This window comes from Salarias fasciatus, chromosome 11, assembly GCF_902148845.1.
Source record: "Salarias fasciatus chromosome 11, fSalaFa1.1, whole genome shotgun sequence".
Taxonomy (NCBI): Eukaryota; Metazoa; Chordata; class Actinopteri; order Blenniiformes; family Blenniidae; genus Salarias; species Salarias fasciatus.
Window position 1 is genome coordinate 5,106,578 of NC_043755.1, and position 19,429 is coordinate 5,126,006.

The 19,429-nt window shown below is 44.1% G+C and overlaps 1 protein-coding gene across 1 annotated transcript in view; it reads left to right on the forward strand.

Annotated features, from left to right (window-relative positions):
- LOC115397167 (thrombospondin type-1 domain-containing protein 4-like) overlaps positions 1-13,788 on the forward strand; it is a 34,995-nt gene extending 21,207 nt beyond the window's left edge. The window contains exons 6-17 of the mRNA XM_030103371.1: positions 5,758-5,897; positions 6,337-6,541; positions 6,940-7,124; positions 8,474-8,636; positions 9,102-9,353; positions 9,509-9,638; positions 10,147-10,351; positions 10,539-10,712; positions 10,799-10,978; positions 12,213-12,392; positions 12,498-12,645; positions 12,721-13,788. Coding sequence (XP_029959231.1) covers positions 5,758-5,897; positions 6,337-6,541; positions 6,940-7,124; positions 8,474-8,636; positions 9,102-9,353; positions 9,509-9,638; positions 10,147-10,351; positions 10,539-10,712; positions 10,799-10,978; positions 12,213-12,392; positions 12,498-12,645; positions 12,721-12,851 — 2,093 coding nt within the window. The 3' untranslated portion in view covers positions 12,852-13,788. The remainder of the gene's footprint in view (positions 1-5,757; positions 5,898-6,336; positions 6,542-6,939; positions 7,125-8,473; positions 8,637-9,101; positions 9,354-9,508; positions 9,639-10,146; positions 10,352-10,538; positions 10,713-10,798; positions 10,979-12,212; positions 12,393-12,497; positions 12,646-12,720) is intronic.
- Positions 13,789-19,429: the final 5,641 nt, after the last annotated feature.

Genomic DNA, 19,429 nt, shown 5'->3' on the forward strand with positions numbered 1-19,429 from the left:
AGGCTTTTTTATTATTATTTTACAAGACATGCAAACTTGTGTAAAGTCCATAAAATGACGTAGTAAGGAAGCGCTTGTTGTGGTTTCTTCCTACATGCAGGCAGGAGTGAGGGACAAACATTCTCTCAATGCTTTTCAAAGTAATCCAGCATCACCTTTATTCAGTTAAATCTGAAATCATTTTTTTTTCCTCATAAAAAAACAGAAAAAACTGAACTGAATATGCAGCATGGATATTTAAAAAATAATATTGTCCTGTAAGACAGGCGAATAAATGTCTCAAGTCAAACGTTTTACTAAGGCTGCTATACTTTGGAGGTTGAACAACATGATCCGTTTAATAAAACATGCAAGTTTTTTTTATATATGGGATCGAAAGTATCAGGCAAACCAATTTAACAGTAATAAAAAAAAAACTGAGTTGAGGGAAGTGTCAATATGGCAATACAATGGAATTTGTCATTCTAAATCAATAGATAGATAGTCTTTATCAAACAATTGAGAAGATAAAGCATAATGTGAGCTATTATTTCCATCCACTGAGCGAAATGTCAGAGGCAGATTTACTGCTGCTGGATGCCCCCGTTTGCTCAAGGGAGTACAGCAGGTCGACCTTAAAGTCCCCATTTATTATTTGGGTCATGCTTAGGGCAGCCTAAAGGACAGAGGTGAATCTATATGATTAATTCTGTGCGCTCGCTGCAGGGTAACAGCTGGAGTCAAACTGTCTGTATAAACACACCGGGTCTGTCCTTTCAGCCACCACTGTAATGTTTGTGACGGGGAAGAGAAAGGTTGCTGGATTTATTCGACATCCTCCCAGGTTTTCTCCGTCTGCTGTGTGTCTCGATACTTGGTTCAAAGGATTTCAGTTTAGACACTTATGGTTGTTCACCCTTACCCTAATTTTTCTGAAAGTTTGACCCATCTGTGAGGTGAACCGTCACACTCTGATATACTTGGTTATATAGAAAACACAGTTCCCTTGTATTACTGTGAGGGCCCTGGAGCAAACGGGGGTCACAGGGTGTCACATGTATAGGCCGCCGTGATAGAGAGGTCGGTTTTGGGGGCTGCAGGCTTCGGGCTCCTGACATCATCTGGGTCGGACGCACTCGAGCTGCTCGGGAGATGATCCTTTTCCACTCCGTTAAGTAAACTGTATCACTCTGTTTACTTCAGTCTGGTCCCGTTGGCCACAGCCCAGACCTTCATATCGAGCCTCTCATCAACACACAGGGGGCTGCAGTGGTGTGTGTGTGTGTGTATACATTCAACATCTACTCATGCATTAGTCATTTCTTTTCTCCAGCTGCGCTCGTCTGTTCGGAGCGGCATAAATTCCCAAACGGTTTTGCTGGTAAACGCTGCAGTCAGCTCGTGTGGCCCTCTGCCTCCAAGGTGACAGACCCTGTTATGTATGTGCCTCAGACCGACGTGGCTTTTCGGTTTGGAAGTGGAAGTTTAAACAGTAAAGCTGCCGCGGCGGTTGTAAACCACAGAAACGATAGCGCTGATTAATCGTCCCCCCCCCCCCCCCTCCAGCCACGGCTCTGAATAGCAGCATCTGTGTGGTTTTCTAAGCGCTGCACGTGCAGGTGTTGTTTTACTTCGATATTCTCTTTTTTTCAGGCCTCATCCCCTCTCTGCACACCCATCCTCCCCCTCTTCCTGTCCCACTGCCTCTCTCTTTCTCTCTCCCTGCTGGAGTTTTGTTTAGATGGAGAGATAATGGGGAAGTATATTTAGACAACATATATTCCACTGTCTGAACACTAAGCTCAGAGAGGGAGAGGGAGGCAGTGGAAGCCAGTCAGAGACCGAGGCGAAGGGAGAAACACAGAGTGAAGTGGCGAGAGAGATTAATGAAAGATGAAGACCAAAATAAAGGAAAAAAAATAGTCGGGAGCCGAGAGGTGCTCCGGCGTGTCTTGAGGAATTGAAGAATGAAGGAGATGAGGAGGGGGGAGAGTACATGAGTGGCGACACGTCTCCCGCTTTTAGCTCCCCCTCTCTTTTTCTGTCACTGTCTCCAGTCTAATCTCTCAAAGATAACTATGACAGACGGATAGAGAGAACCAGGGTGGAGAGAGAGAGGGTGGGAACACTGCCTCCCCTTCCCGGTCTCTCTAAATATGTAGTGTAGAGCTGTCTCTCTGCACTTGTTGGACTGCAGTAAAAATAATGGCACCAGATAAATGGAAATAGCAAAATATAACCAAACCCATGTGGATTATAGTGACTGTGTTTCGAAACTATAAAACAGATCTGACAGCAGTTAATCCCCACTATGATTGAGGACCATTGAAATATATACACAAGTCAGTTTATGAATAATGTTTCTGAATACCAACTGAATTCGTCACGTACTATTTGTATTGCTGTTTCTTTGAATCAAATATTTTTTTGAATTTTTCTTTCATCTTATTGCCTAATTTTCTTTATTTTAACATAATTTCACATGTTGATGAGATATTTCTTTATTATTCCTGATGTATTTTACAAACATGCAAAACATTATATACTGTCCAACCACAAAGTCAACTTTGATGAGTCAGCGCTGAATTCATCACCGCTCTTGAAACTGTGTAAATATCTGGACACTGATGTTTAACTGTGCTGGAGGGCCACGTCTACATCTTGGAGTGGATTTGTAAACAAGTTGTCGTACCTGGTTTCCAATACCTTCATATTCTTAAAAAACTTGTGCAATGATCAGCTTCCTGTCTGAGTCATTTGTATCACATGCACAACCTTGTTCCCACTTTCACCCACTTAATGAGAGGAAACACTTATTGATATGAAAGTGTCTTTTTGATATAAATAGATGCTGATGAACTGCAAAAGCTTGAAAATGCATAGTCTGTCGATGTTTAGCCAACGTTATCTCCAGCAGACTGAACAACATACACAAAAATATCTGTTTTTCAAATGACTTATTTTGGCTTCTTTGCACCTTGTACAAGTTTCACTCATGTCTTGCGTCCAGTCTCTACTCAGATTTTTAAATACTGAAGAAAACAAGATTCCAACATGAAAGAGGTTCTGTAGTTGGCCTGGGCTTGTGTCAGTTGGGAAAGAGTTCATGAAACAGAGGAATGAGTCATTAATGTCTTCACAGAACAATCTGTTGACGCTGGATCTCCTGAGAGAAAGTTAGGAAGGGGGATGTAAAACTATACTGCGACTGTTTTTGTACCTAAGATCACAAAACATCCAAGTAATGGATAATAAAAGCAAAAATAAAACAGACATTTAATGTCTCTTACATATTTTTGAGACAGAATAGTTCAACTGATTTTTTTTTTTTTTTTTGTCATCACCTGATCCTGATTCTTAACTCTGCCCACGTCCTGAATTACTTTGAGTGTCTTTTGTACGTTGTGTTTTGAGTCGTACTGGGATTGAAACCAACAAAAACATTTCAAGAGCAACTTGAAAAAGCAGTTTCCCTCAGTTCCTCCTCTGCCCCGACCTCTTCTAAATTAGTGATGACCTGTGTACCGCTACACCTGTTGAAGTAAAGCCGTTTGGAAACTATATCAGGGTCTTTTGGCTTCGTCACATACTTGACTCTGGCACACCGGAGGTGAACTCCAGGCTCTGGTAGACGACCTTTTCTCTTTGTTCTCAGTTATCTCATCGCCACCTCTTGACCTTGAGACTGATGGAAACTGCTGCTGATGTTTTGTTGAGTTGAAAGAGGAAACGTTTCACTGTTGAAATCGTGTCTTTATGCACTTCTGTCTTAACACAGCCCCATTCCACAAGAGCAAGCCTTCATTTTTCTAATTGTTTCAACGGCTATGAAATGTAACTGCGGGCGAAGCATCCTGCCGCGCAAAGTTTCAGAGTGGCCGCGTTTGTGTCATAAATTCTCAGAGAAAAGTGACACAGCAGTGAGAAGTCAGATTTTCAGAAGCACACATTTTGTCCTTTTCACCCTGAACATTCCCTGTGACACAATCTCCTCGCTTCCATTTCAGCGTTAATCTCTGACCCTGTAGTCAACCAGTGAGCTCATGTCTTTAACTTGATTTCCTACACACACACACACACACACACACACACACACACACACACACACACACAGTCTTTGACCCCTTTTAGACCCCCCATCTCTTTCCTGAAAGAAATTGATAAACAGTGGAGCCACTGAGGAGCACTTCCTGTCGTTTTCCTCGTCTTTCTCTCCTCTTTATCCCATTAAGACCTGCTTCAATGTTTGTGCATGTGCAGCTATGAGTCATACGTTTCCCCCTGTAAATCCAGGCTATGAACTACAACCTTTTCCCTTATGTTTATCCATAAATCATATTTAATTGGATTTTGTTCTTCAAGAAGATAGCATAATCTCGAAATGCATTTAAATCTTCATTTACTTTGAGGAAGAAGATTGATTACATGCACCTTGACCCATCTGGCAAGATGTTAGATAAAGAGCTCAATGTGAGGCTGCGCACAGTAATTCTTTTTCTTCCCAAAAAGAAAAATAATGACGAGTTGGGAGACATGTTGATTGGGGGAATTTGAAATTGAATTTACTAACCCTAACCCTATCTTATTTATTTAAGTGTACTCAATGCAAAAGCGCCAAATCAGTCATGACTGCATTTCAATTTGGGCTTGAAATGATCTCAATCAGAGTCATGTTTGAAAATGTTAAAACCATGAAGAGAAAAGGCTGTTTGTACCAGACAGCAGTTAAATAGGGAAACATGTCAACTCCCTCTGGATGCGCCACGTGAAGCTCTAAGTGGAACCACAAGGTCACTCAGCGCCAGTGGAGCCTAATCATGTAGGTATTTATGAATCAGACAAAATAGATGAGCTGACTGAAAATTCATGTGTGATCATATTGGTTTCCTGGGCAGAAAATCTGTCTTTAAAGAACTGGTGACACTGTTGGTTAATTGTGAAAACTTCGCAGCATGCAAAAAACTGAAAGTTGCATAGAGGGGGATTTTATGTCTGATAAGTCTAAATATACCGAAGCGCCCATCACATCACAGCACATCAAAATAGCACTGTTATGTGGGACTGTGTGTGTGTGGAATGACTGGGACTATTGTGAAAGCTTTCTGGTCAGTTTTGCACTTTCCAAAAGATTTTATCAAATTTTTATTCGTATTTCCTTCATTAAAAGTGTCTCAATGATTGCCTTATAAATAGATAATCTCTGTCCCTTACAATTTGATTAATTCTATTAAATTTGCTTATTGCATTTCACCACAAAGACTCAGTATTTGCTTCTCCGCTTCGCTGTGAGGTTCTTTGTATTCCCCCCGCATCTATTTTTCTGCCTTTTCCCTTTGCACTGAAGGACTTTTCATTTCCTTTTTAACCTTGAGGCAGTGCCCTGTTTGATTCCCCCCTCCTGTCTCTCTTTCCATGTACACCCCCCCCTGCTGTGTGTCCCCATTGGGCTGCACTCATAAATCTTACCTTTTCCCGAGCTCATGTTTACACCGCTCGTCTGCATGCGCGTCTCCCGGGACGGTGCGGCAGTCGGCGCACTCGCACAAGTGTGCGGCAGGGGAAATGATCTCGATCTCTCCCACTCGTTGACTGTCAGGGGTTATTCTGTGTGGCCTCCGCTTCCTGACCACATGGTAAGATGTTCACCGGCCAGCTGGCTCCTCTCCACACTAGTCAGACAAAAAAAAAAAAAAAAAAAAAACTACACAAGCTCTCGCTGTTTAAGACAAACACTTGCACGGTGGAGTAAAAGCACCACCCCTGTCTTTTGTGTTGCAGTCGGCGCGGACAAGCAGTGCGAGCTCACCTGCAGACCTGCCGGCTATCGCTTCTACGTCCGCCAGGCAGAGCGCGTCAGGGACGGCACCCCCTGCTTCAACGTCAGCGCCAACGACGTGTGCGTGGAGGGACGGTGTCTGGTAAGTAGATCTCAGTGTGAGATTTTCTCTGAGACTTTTGGTTCAGGTGTCAGATTCTGTATGACGAGCTCGGGTTGACTGATTCCAGAACCCGTCTGGAGGCTGATTTAAGGCGGGCATTCAGACTCAAAACGTCTGAGTCCGTTTTTTCTAACTGCCCTTTTCTGGGCCTCATTTCCCTGCATCTTTTCTTCCTTCTGCCTTTTCCCCCTCTCACTCTGCGATTTTGTTCTAATTCTGCTTTTCTGATTCTGGCAGGAATTTATTGAACAACAGTTACCAATCTGAAATAGCCATGGCCAGTTTTATTCTGTTCCCTACCCTTCCTCGCCATTCCTCCCACGCAGCCCCTGTTCATTCCCTTTACCCCACTTTCCCTTCATTGTCTAAGCCTTCACTCAAGTCTTTTCTCCCTTTTTTCTTCTTCTTCTTCTGTCAGACTGAGGGCTGCGACGGGGTGCTGGGCTCCGGCTCCGTGATTGACAAGTGTGGAGTGTGTGGCGGGCGTGAAACCTCCTGTCGGAAGGTGACGGGAAGTTTCCAGAATGTCACGGTTCCTCTTGGTTACCACAAGATCCTGGATATCCCGCCCGGCGCCACGTTCATTAACATCACGGAGAGGCGCGCAAGCTCCAACTACCTGGGTAAATCCTGCACCCACCCTCACACACACACACGCCTGGTTGAAGATTTCTTGACTGTGAAAAGAGAGGAAGCTTTGGGAATGAGATGCGGCCCATGAACGTGGGATTGAGCGTTGACTTTGACTCAGTCCAGGCAAACAAGCATTGTCGGAGCCTGAAAGGCAGTAAGTGAAAGGGCGTACATGTATGTGTTAGTGTTTGTCTTACCAACCCCCTGTTTGTTTATGAGAAAGCCTCCAAACCTTGTGTTTGTCTGTCTGGGATGTGTTTGACCATTCCAGGGTTTCCTGAGTATTTTCCAGACCAAACAAGGTCCGACCGTGAAAACAGAAATTAAAAAAAAAAAAAAAAAAACTTGAATCCTTCCGATATTCTGACCTCCACCTTGGTCTCTCCAGCTATGAGAAGTGGCACGGGGGTTTCGGTGGTGAACGGGCGCTGGGCTGTGGACCCTCCGGGGGAGTACCCGGCAGGAGGGACCACCTTCACCTACGCCCGACCCAGAGCGCAGGTGGAGGGCGAGGAGGAGCGGGGCGAGTCCCTCAAGGCTCCGGGGCCGACCACGGCACAGCTCCAGCTGTATGTAAGTACTGGACCACAGGAAGGCATTTATTTTTACCCAGTAAGCAAACATGATCCAGGCCACGGCAAAATGAAGTTAATGATAACAATCACTGACAGACACGGGGACGTGTGTGGACACTGAATATTTACCGTCCCTATACCGCCGCCGTGAGCCGCCTGAGGCTGCGCCCTCCTGCTCTGTGTCAAGATCCTCCAGATAGGCAGCGGTATTTCTGAATTAGGTCGGAATAAGTGCAGCTCCGCGAAAGCTCCCAGCCTGAGCCACGTCAGACCATCCAGGGCTTAACAATAACAACACTTACCGCAGGCTAAGATCTTATTAAAGAACAGGAGTCATGTGCAGCTTTACAACTGGTAACTTCAGGGCAGGAAAGAGTAAAAAATAGCAGGACTGATCTCAGGAATCACCTGCAATTTGAAGGTCTTATCAGGTACTAAAATAAGACATTAGAAGTGTAAAGCAGTACTGAGATGCTGTAAAGCTGACTGAATGCTCAAAAATGCTGTACAGATGAAGTGAAGCGAGCCAAGCCGGGGAGTTTTAATGTAATTGAATCAGGTTCATGCTGTTGATTTGCTGCTTTATGTGAAGAGGTTGAGACTGTTAATTGAAGAAGCTTAGCTTTGGTGTTGTAGACAAAAAAAGTCTTGCATTATTTGGTTGTACAGCATCCAGATTAGGACCATCGAAGACTTAAGCTCTGTGTTTATCAAGATAACACGCAAGTTTATCTTTAAGTGGCACACACTGCTGGGCCAGTACATACAAATCCAATCTCAGAGCTTACTTCACTTGTAGATAAAAAAAAAAAAAAAGCCACAAGTATGTAGATATTATAAGGCAATATTAAGACTCAAACCTGAAGAAAACAAGAAAGCTGACCCTCTCCAAAGAGAAGGGGTGTTTTTACTGTGTTTTCTTTGGCTTAAATTCAGATGCTAAGGTTTGCATGACCACAGTCATTTGGCTTCATTTCTTGAGTACCACGACTGTTCCCAGTTGCCGAGATATTTCCCTGCGTGTGCTGCACCACCAGGTTAAACCACTGACTGAAGGACATTGGCTGCAAAATATAACATATCAAAATTTTGTTGCTCTGGGACACCTGCTGTTTAAGTTTAGATGACCTTGACTTAAATCTTGCAGACAGCCTGCGGGGCTTTGGAGTGGGAGCGAGGAGAGCAGGCAGTGCTGGAGCGTGACACTAAATGCCTGCCAGAGCCAGAGAGCAAATTCTGCAGCTCATCCTGACTCCTGACCTCTGACAAGTACATTTCTCCACAGGGATCCGTAAAGTTGTTTCAGGGCGTTCCTCATCTGCGCTCTCGCCCTATTTCGCTTTCCAGATCATTTTCCACAAGGAGAACCCGGGCATCGACTACGAGTTTTACATCCCCGTAGAGAAGGAGGCCGAGAAGGAGAGAGTGCCGGAGCTGGAGAGGGAGGCGCTCAGAGAAACACCCAGAGAGAGGCTGAGAGAGCGAGAACCAGCCAGGGCACCCCTCCGCAGTGAGTCCGTCCCACCTCCGCTTTCTTATCTCGGCTCTCTGACAGACACCTTAACAGATGTGTTTTCTACATGTTCCCCACAGTCACGTCTTGGATTCTTGACTTGTTAATCAGTAAATCAACATTTTAAGATTCCTTCTTTGAAAACTACTGAAGGAGACACCCCTGTGGTCCACGTCCTTGGAGAATGATTGACGTATTTATGGATGTCAGTGGGTGTGGCTGTGGGTCAAATGTGTGTGTGTATTTGTGTGACTATGACCTAGATGGGAGGCTATCTGCTCCACCACGAGACCCTGACCTCATCATGACTTCATTAGTCTCTGACTCACCGCTTTCCTCAATATTTCATGTTTTTCCTCGCTCTTTATCGTCCTTTCCTCCTTGTCTCGTTCCTAATCTTTCTTCCACCTTTCCTGTCTGCTCTAATTTGTCTTCGTGTCGATGTTTTTCCCTCTCTTGCAGGTCCCCTCACTGTGTCCATAGAGAACCCCCCTCCGGCTCCTCCGCCTGTCTCCATCCCGTCTTTCCCCTCCACCTCCGTGTTTTCGCCCCCCTCCTCAGACAGGTGGACACCGGAGAGGTTGCGCCCTCGGGGATCTGCCCCCAACAGGAACGCTCGGATTCCGCCTCGCACTGACCTGCCGCTGGACACCGACCCGCCGTTTGTGTGGCGGCGAGGCGGGCTGACAGAGTGCTCCGCTTCCTGTGGCAAAGGTCAGACTTTCAAGATTTGCATCTGGCTGTCACACACAGGAGTCTCATCTGCGTAATTATTTTTGAGTGATGTGGTGTCACCCTCCTCTGGCTGTTGGGTGCAAGTACAAGAACATGGAGATGAACTGTGCGTCCGTCTCGCCCTCCGTCTGCAGGATCGCAGCACAGAGTCATTCTGTGCATCAGCCGACACACGGACGAAGAAGTTCCGGACAGGAAATGCGATTCTGCAGCCAAACCTGTTCCCGAGGAGGAGCCTTGTAACACACACCCCTGCCCACCGTTGTGAGTAGACGTACATAAATACATAGCTATCATTCTTTCATTTCTTAAAAGGCCGTGCTGTACAAGGAAAGACAAAGTATTTATACTATGTAATTAATCCACTTAAAAGTACACCAAAAAGCTTTACTAACATTCATTTTTCCTTAATTTGTTTCCTTAGATGTTGTTTTTTTTCCAAATTACAAAAATAAATCAGACACTTCATGGAGAATATATCCGTTTTTTTATGAAAACAAAATGTATCACCGATAAACAATCCAAGAGCACTTTAAAGTCATCCAGTTGTAGTAATGAAGTGAAAACTTCCTCTATTAGGCATGAGCGAAAGAGAAATGTAAAGAAACTTCTTTAAATTGGTGAAATTTCTGCAAACTGAAGAAATCAGCCTTAGAATAAGTATAAAGAATTTTGTTTGACAAATGCTTCTTTTTATTCAGACTGTGAAGATGCTCAACCTTGTGTGCCATGAGTGTAAAAGTCTGCTTTAACTGTCTGATGTTGGAATCAGCTGGGAGGCCAGCGCCTGGTCGGAGTGCAGCGTCTCCTGCGGCTCCGGTGTGCAGCAGAGGCAGCTCCAGTGCAGGCAGAGCTTCGGAGACCGCTCCACCATGGTCCATCCCCAGCGCTGCGCCGGCCTCACGCCGCCGGAGTCGGTGCAGAGCTGCCAGCTCCGCCTCTGCTCCCACTGGGAGGTCAGCTCCGACTGGAGCACGGTACGTCCACAGAACCAGCATGAGGCCGATTACATGCACCATTACTGTCACAACAGTACACCTTCATCACATGGGCAGCCTCCTTTAATAATTCTCTGCTTAATTTCATTAATGTGAGGATTTTCACATATTTGTAACTCATCTTGGGTCTTTGGTTTCTCTCTCCATTCACATGCACCGGCCGCAGTGCTCAGTGGACTGCGGCATCGGCAGGAGGACACGAGGCGTCCGCTGTGTCAGTGATCAGGGCAGCATCGTCAACGACGTGGAGTGCAACTCCAGGCTCCGCCCACAAGGGACCGAGGAGTGCAACATGGGCCCCTGTGTGACCAACTGGTACTTCACCGCCTGGTCCGACACCGTGAGTAACACGCATCCGGGGGAGTGAAGACCTTAACATGCTCTTAACGGTAAATCTCAACATGATCTCCCACTTTGTGTCGTCAGTGTTTGGCACAGTGTGGCCCCGGGGTGCAGAGGAGAGAAGTGGTGTGTCTCACCAGGGGAGGCGTCAGAGAGGGGGGAGGAGGAGGGGACTGTGTCGGGGAAAAACCGGCCGAGATGAAGGCGTGCAATGGAGGACCCTGCGTGGCGACAACCACGTGGTACAGCAGCCCCTGGACGCAGGTGGGACACAAGGAGGAAACAGTCAAAATGTGCTTTTGGAAAACAGTGTGGAGGGCACGAAAAATATGATTTATGCTCAATAAAACAGACAAACATAACAAAACATTAAAAATGATGCAATCAAATTAAAAAAGACTTTTTATGTTCCTATCTTTTTACCGAAAGCAGGATTTGACATGCCTACTTTAAATTAACTTCTGCACTGAACTCCACAGTCCACTCAGAGCCTATTTTCATATGTGTCTGACATTTATAAGGTGACCTTCTCAGTGCTGTCAAAATCACAGTCATACTGAACAATTTCCAGATATAGAAAGTTAAATTTATCTTAGAAAAAAAGTGCAGGAGCACACACACATTTCCTGACAATTCTACAGCCGTGAAATTAAAATGAACCCGCTTGTTCTTGTCCTGAAAGGGTTCATTATAATTGTGTGACAATTTTCCTGCTGCTGCTGCTTCTGTAACATAACATTTTCCTATATTTGGATGCAGAATTGCGGTAAAAAAAAAAAAAAAAGGATACAGTTGGCACAGCTGAGTGAACAGTACATCCTGTAAAGTAGCAAAGCAGCGAGTGACAGTCACGACTACCCAAAGTGCAGAAGTCCATTACCGAGTCCTGGAAGCTGTACTCAAGTTAGTGCATTAACATGTTGTGCAGCAAACATGCATCTTCTTGCTAAATGCAAGCATTAGTGTCATCCCAATATCTGAAAAGGTGTCTTTGACCTCAAAACAATCCAAAATAACCACCTTTTTCAGCTGTTTTATTTAAGTTTTAATGCTTCTTTGCGTTATTCTAAAATTACAGCAGCATTGACACTAGCAGCACAGCCTCCACTTTTACTTTGAGGTGTTCCGAACTCCTCTCTACTGTACAGATGATGACCGCCGCGTGTGAGAAATGTTGCGTTGCACGTTCAGCTTCTCTGAACGTGCTGAGAGCACCATTCAGTTACCCACAGTTCACTGTTCGCTCATTTGCTTAAATTTGTGAATTCAAATAAAGATGAAAACAGCAAGTGTTGCTGCGCTTTGTTGCAATTTGGGACCAAGATACAAACCAGTGTTGGTGAAAGTTCCAGACTTCTTATATTGGTTAAAAAACAGGATTGCTCAGTTAAAACAAAAGAGAAAATTCGAATGTTTCCTTTTGTGGTCCATATCACTCACTAGTTTTTTTTTCTGTCAGGCAGCCGCCGTATGTGACTGAGCTGTGTTGTGTTTCCAGTGTAATGTCCCATGTGGGAACGGGACGCAGCGGCGAGACATCATCTGTGTCCAAAAGATGGCGGCGGACTTCACCGTGGTTCCAGCTTCTGAGTGTGCTCATCTGGACAAGCCTGCCGCTGTGCAGGAGTGCGAGATGGGCGAGTGTAGGCCACAGTGGTTCACAACAGAGTGGAGCGCGGTGAGCGACAAGAGGACGGGGAGGAGAACAGAATTCCATCAGGCCGCTGTCAGTTTTCATATTAACCTTTATTTTTATTTTTTTTAAATGTTCTTTTCCTCTCAGTGCTCGCAGTCCTGTGGGAAGGGCTTACAGATGCGGGAGGTCCGCTGTCTCACACAGGATAAAAAGCACAGCTTTGACTGTGACCCCAGCAACAAACCTGAACAGGAGCAAATTTGCAACATCATACCCTGCAGCCCGCGGGTCCCAGGTCGGTGTTTATTTACGAGGCAGGTGTGCTGGAGTCTGTCTCTCGGCTAATATCTCTCCCGCCTTCTCTCCGCAGACGAAAACTGCCGGGACAGACGTCACAACTGCATGATGGTGGTGCAGGCCAGGCTGTGCGTCTACTCCTATTACAAGACTGCCTGCTGTGCCTCCTGTGCCCAGAGTGCCCAGCGGGCCAAGAGGCACTGACCGGCCAACCGCAGACGGCCGTGGTTAACAAGCAGCCGGTGGCCAGGTCGAACGGGGCCTGCAACCCCTGAAATGACGCGTCAGTAGAAACGAAGAGCCAGAGTAGACATGTGATGGCATTCAAATAACATTTAGCCACGTTCCCCTGAATCTTCAGGTTAAACACTGTGAGAGCAGCCAGTTACCTTTCCCAGTAAGTACTCTGTGTACAGTTATGGTTCCTCAGATACATAGCTTCCACCGAGCCTGCTTCAGTTTACAGCGTGCGTCAGCTTTAGCTGTTCCTAATGTGTCACACAGGGCTCGATGGGCATTTACTGTCATTTCCTCTCATTTCGGTGACTGATAGGTTATAATGAAAGGTGCTCACTGAGAACACTGCTGTGTTTCCGCAGCAGATTTAGCGTTTGTTAGGATTCCTCCTCATTTAGAGGATCTTAAAGCAGTTGTAGTCAGACATACATACCACTAATTATGCTCGAAAAATGATTCCCATGAGTGCCAGATAAGCTGTGTATACTATAGTGATATGTCTGCGGGAATAGATCTGTACATAAGTCCCCTACTGAAACGTAGTGGCTTCCCCCCGGCCAAGATAGAAGGATTTTATTTACGTATTGTTTGTCTTTTATTTGTTTGCCAAATATATTTCCTTCGTGTCATTTTGCTGTTCAGTATTTGGGCAGGAAAACCAAAGGAGTGGGGGTGACCACGGCAGTAAGTGACCAAATATAAGTAGACACAAGGAAAGAGATGCGACTTTTAACCCCCCAAAAATATGGTTTTTAAGCAGCACACATTTTGGACAGTTAATACTCCATTGGTTTTGCATTTAGGCATTTTTTTTTTAACTTCTAACACTCCTATTTTCACTGAAAAAAAAAACGTATTTTTCAATGAGTTTTAAGAGCAGAAGAAACTGTTGTTCTCAAGTTTTGACAACAGAAAATATAAGAAAGTACTATTTTACTGTGTTTTCACTGTCAATACAAAGTGTCTTAAAATGCTATGCGAGAGCTTATAAAGGAAAACTCCGGGGGGTCAGGGCTATGCCTTTTTCCCAGTATGATTTTTTTTCTTATTTTTTAATTAGTGATTAAAAAAATTCTCACAAAAATTAATACAGTATGATTTTGCTCCAACGCACATTTTTAAAACCGAATTTATTGTAAGTGTCATAGAGATTATATGAATCATCAAATAATCCTCAGTATTAAACCTTATGTGTAACAGCTAAAACACCAGGTTGTATGTTAATATTTACCAAATATTACAAATTTGAAGCATCCAACTGGAGATTAATGCTTTTTTTTTTTTTTTTTTTGCCTTGGGAGCTCTACAGCCATTTATAGTAATAGCGTATTATGCAAAAAGCATGAACAAACCCAGCTTTCATGTTTTACACTCTTTGAATGCAGGATAAATATTCAGGACTGCAGAGTTGAAAGTAAAGTGTGTATTCAGCTGCTCGCTTTTACAGAGCAGGTCATTGTATCTTAGACTATAGACTTGGCTAGTTTTTACACTGTATCACCTTCATGTCGCAACTGGGTTTCAAACCGGGGTCCCCCACTCTCAAGGTCAGGACGTAACTCGACGTTGTGATTTGTGATAGTTTTAGTCGATCTAAATATATATGAAGGACTCAGTGCCTTTCAGTTTGCTGTAATAGCAAATGTCAACGTACCAAAAATACTGGATTTTACTACACAGAAATCAGTACTTTTTTCACAATAAGCTCATCGTCAGTTTTGTTCCTTAGAAAAGATTTATTGACCGTAAGGAAAAATAGAGAACATTTTGACAAAACACGTGCTACTTTTGTCAAATTTTACAATAGCTACAGTCCTGCCGATCAAAAGCATCTTTATGTTGCAGCATCCTGGGAGGGGTTGCTGTATCTGTCCTATGTGGTGAAGTCAGAAATAGGAAACCTTGAGGAGAATAATGATTTTTTTTTCTTCCAAGAGTATTTGAGTGTGGTTATTTATGATCTGGATCAAATGCAGCCAATCTGCTTTGACCGCAAAAGTTATTATTTTGCATATCAAAGTTGTGACCTCTGTATATGTGTGTAAGTACTTCTTGATGCTGTTTCTATTGCCTTAAAGTTTTTTTTTTTGTTTGTCTTTTTCTCTTCTCCTCTTCTCCCCCCACCTCCCACTAAGACATATACTCAGTCAGAGGTGAGAAATCTGTATATTTGTCAGATATGTTTTAATGTCTATAATGTCTTTGAATATAGATGGTGCCTATATTGTAGAACAAAGTAAGAAAGTTATCAGAGCTCTAGTTGTAGACTGCATTTATTCACATCTAACTGTCATATAACTGTTATAGGATGTGTGTACGCGCGCGTGTGTGTGTGTGTGTGTGTGTGTGTGTGTGTGTGTGTGTGTGTGTGTGACTGTTTTCTTTGTCAGTCTTGTCGCTAATCTCCTGTAGTACATATAACATTTTATATATAAACAAAAAAGATAGTAATTTATCTATTATCTTCAAAAACGTGTAATTTATTTTCTGTTTTGAGGAGCTGTAGTATTTTTTGTTACCACCAGAGTTTATGAAACTATTATCAGCACACAGACTTTTTTTTTATCATGCAAGAAGACAGTGTGGAAAAAAAATTATCTCCAAGCTTCATTTTAAATAAAACTGAAATTACGTTTCAAGAAAATGTTTTGGGTGTCTGTATCATGTTTTGTTTGTCTGCTGTGTAAAGGTGATGTTGTCACTTCTGTCCAAATAGTGGCGCTATTGAGTCAATTACATGAACAGCCAGGCTCAGCTTTCCCTCAAAAATGAGTGTCCTTCGGGGTGAAAACATTTTAAAGATATTAAAAACACGTTGATGATTTGAATGTGTGAAAAAGCTGTGCTATTCAAACTTTGAGATGAATTCAGACTGCTATCCATGCAGGATTACAGAAATAGATAATATCTGGAATATGTTGGGAACAACAACAAAAAAAAAACAGAAGATCAGAGTTCAGAGGAAGCACATTTAATTGAATCTGTTGTGTAGGATCAGGGAAGCATGCGACATTATCTCCCCAGACCGATAGATGTTGGAGTTCTTTGTCAGTTCTTTGCCCTCAGTGGGAACAAGAGATTTTTATTTTTGTGTTATAATTAAAACAGTATGTGCAGAACAGATGTCAGGAAGATTTATGATCAAAAGAATCAATTTGGCCTCCTTCATACTAAACGGTCTGGAATGCATATTTAACCTTCAAAAAATAACCGAAAATTTAATAGTCCACACTGAATTATACACATGATTTTCCCAAAAACTTTGCTTCTTTTTTGTGGAGTAGTCGTGGTTTTATGATGATTTATAAAGCAACCTCTGAATATCTTTATTCTGCAGTGAAATTTGGATCCATCTTCTGTAAAGCTTAAGGTCACAGACTTCAATAAGTGAACCCAGCGAGCAGCATCGGCAGGTTGCCTGTCCACCACAGGACGAGACAGAGAGTCACATTAACTCTTGTGCCTTTGGGCACCAGGGACATAAACTGGCCTCCAGGACATGTAGAACCGAGAGAAAAACCTTGAAGGCACAGGAGAAACATAAGCATTGGGGGTTTCCCCCCAAACTCAAGGACCATCTCACCACTACACTATTGTATAGCATTTTTATTTTACATCAAGTATTGCAGTTATCACCTCACTGTACTGTAGGGTAAACGTTTTCTTTTACTACCATGAAAAGATTACAGTATTTCCTGTCCAAAAAAAGGTCAATAAAATATTAAACAAATTCACATGGAATTTTGTGGGACAGTGAGCCACGGAGGCTGAAGTTTCACATGTGGCTCCAGATTGTATACTCCGACAATGTTTTAATGCAATCTCAGCAACAGACAATAAAATAATAGAACCTGCTGAAACTTTGGCTGCATTTGTTTGGAGCGACTTTAAAACAATCCGAGTTTAATGAGGATCTCCATTTTTAGCTTGCAGAGAGCTTCAGTATTTGGATCGTTCCCTCCTGCGCATCCTTACATGGCCTTGCCTGCACTTGCGTGAGTTGCAGAAGTTCCTTCTTTTTCGTGCAGGGAGGCTTAACAGCTCCAGTGGCGTGCGGCCCCGCTGCCTGCTCACCGTGCACATCCTCAGGGCGCAGCGGGCGTTGCGTGCCTGTCCTGGCCGGGTGCTCGGTTTGTGCGACGGCCCCCAGTGCGGTGATGCAAACCTCTGTTTGTGTGTGTGTGTGTGTGTGTGTGTGTGTGTGTGTGTGTGTGTGTGTGTGTGTGTGTGTGTGTGTGTGTGTGTGTGTGTGTGTGTGTGTGTGTTCTATATGGTGGATGAACGTGGTGGAGGATGCAGGCTCACAGAGGGCACGAGGCAAGGCAGGCAGATGGTGACCTTTTGGAGTGAATTACCATGAACCCTGTGACTCCCTCTTTTCACTCTCTCATTCCGGGACTGCGTGCACGAACATACACCCCATCGACGAGGATCCTAACGGGAAGAGGGTGTCGTTAGTAAGCAGGAGAATTGGAGGCTGCCTGTTTTGTACATATCGCAGCGCAATAGGCCAATGTCTGTCGCTTTCCCAAAGTACAGGCTGTAAAGTAGGCCAACTCCAACCCCGAGCTATCTCTCTTCCCTCTGTCACACATTTCACTCTGTGTGGGTGTGAGCGTGATTTCGGGCTCGGGCGTGAACAGCTGTAGTAGTCGTGACTGCGTGCTCGTCATCGGCGGCGCGCTTCGGCTTCACGTCAAGAAGCATCGTTTCAGCACCAAGGCCAGGGCTCGCGGCGAGAACAATAGGCGGCTCCGCGCACGGTGTCTCCTAGGTAGTGTCTCAAAAGATACCGCCGCGAAGAATGCTAAAAACGAAGCACTTTTTTACAAATAAAATACGAACTTTCCTCCAAATGCACGCATTTTCGTTATAAATATGTTTGTGAAGATTCTACTTCAGTTAGCCAAGCTCAGGGCGAGTCGTTTTGTTTTTTTCGTTTGAGTTAGGCACGACCGCTGATTGACGGTCCCCGGGTGTTACGTCACACGCTAGCAACCGCTTGGTGCGAGGAGGGGGAGGGGGAGAAAGAGAGCGGAGAGACGCCGGTAGCCACGGGACGTTAAAAGCCACACTGCCGTTGGACGCACGAGCGAGAGAGACGATACACACACACACACACACACACACTCACGCACACAAAAATAGCAAATAACTCGAGGAATTAGCGAGCATCGTCCCGGTAGACGGTCGGCACTGTTAAGCGAGGCTTGAAGAAGGCGGCTGAAAGAAGAGCGAGCAAGTTCAAACAGTTGTAAGTGAGAGGAAATTAAGCCGCTCGTTAGCCCGTTATCACTTTGTAATTAAACTGGAATTAGGCGTGGGCTCTGGTGAAAGTGATAAACTAACCACCTCCATCCAGCGTGGACTCTTTTCTGAAGTCCAGTGAGATTTTCAGAGCAACCCGTGACAGGCTGAGATTTGGCTTCACCTGCCAGGACTCCTCTCGTCCGGTCCCGGAGACAGGGAACACGGGGTTTTGTTCGGGAAAAAAAAAAGCCACACACATACGCGTTTCCGAGCTTGTAGTATCTGTACACTGAGGAGGAGGAGGAGGAGGTGGAGGAGGAGGAGGAGGAAGAGCACGACAGGCACAAAGAGCGGAGAGCATCCAGTGAGGGGAGGAAGGCGGACGGGACGAGGACAACAACGGGGACCCAGCGGAGAGCATCCCTCCCGAATTTATCACCGGTACCTCTGCGTTATCTGCAAACGGTGAGAACGTGATGTTTGTACCACGTTAATTTCCATGTGTTGTTTTGTCCGTGCGTGCGTGCGCGCGCGCTTATGTGGTGTATGTGTGTGTGTGTGTGTGTGTGTGTGTGTGTGTGTGTGTGTGTGTGTGTGTGTGTACATTGAGGAGGGGGGGGGATCGGACAAAGAGCAAGGGGAGCCCCATGACATCCGTGTGTATGCTGTAACCTACAGCTGGCTAAACAAAGAAACCGCTCTATTGCAATAATTTACCCCCAATCATGTTGTTTCATTTCTCTTTCATGTGCAGAGATCCGAGCGCCGTTTAGCCACTTAAAGGTAATACATCTTTACAGAAATTTTCTTTTTATGTGTATTTAATTGCTTTTGTTTTGTTTCTTTTAAAGTGCCATTATTATTTTTGATTGGCTAATTAACATTTGCATAATTGTTTTACCAGAAGCCATACTGGATGCCTTTGTCATCAGACTGGGCAAAATAAACTCATGATAACTATGTTCATTATATTTACTTTTTTAAAACACAGAGAAAATCAATTTATTGTCACAAATAGATATAGTAATTTTTTTTGCTTTGTTTTCTTGTTTTTGATTATCTTGGAGCTTAAATTTTACTGATACAATAATATACTTTATACATTTCTTAATAAAAGAAAAAACCCATGGAGATACACATGGATATTATTACACATTTATTTTTATTGAAATCCATAAATTGAGTCATGGCTAAACCCCACTCTGCATGAATATTTAATAATGTGACTCCTTTTTTTTTTTTTTTTTTTATTAAAGTCTTATATGTCTTTTTCTCTCTGCTTTTTCAGCTCCATC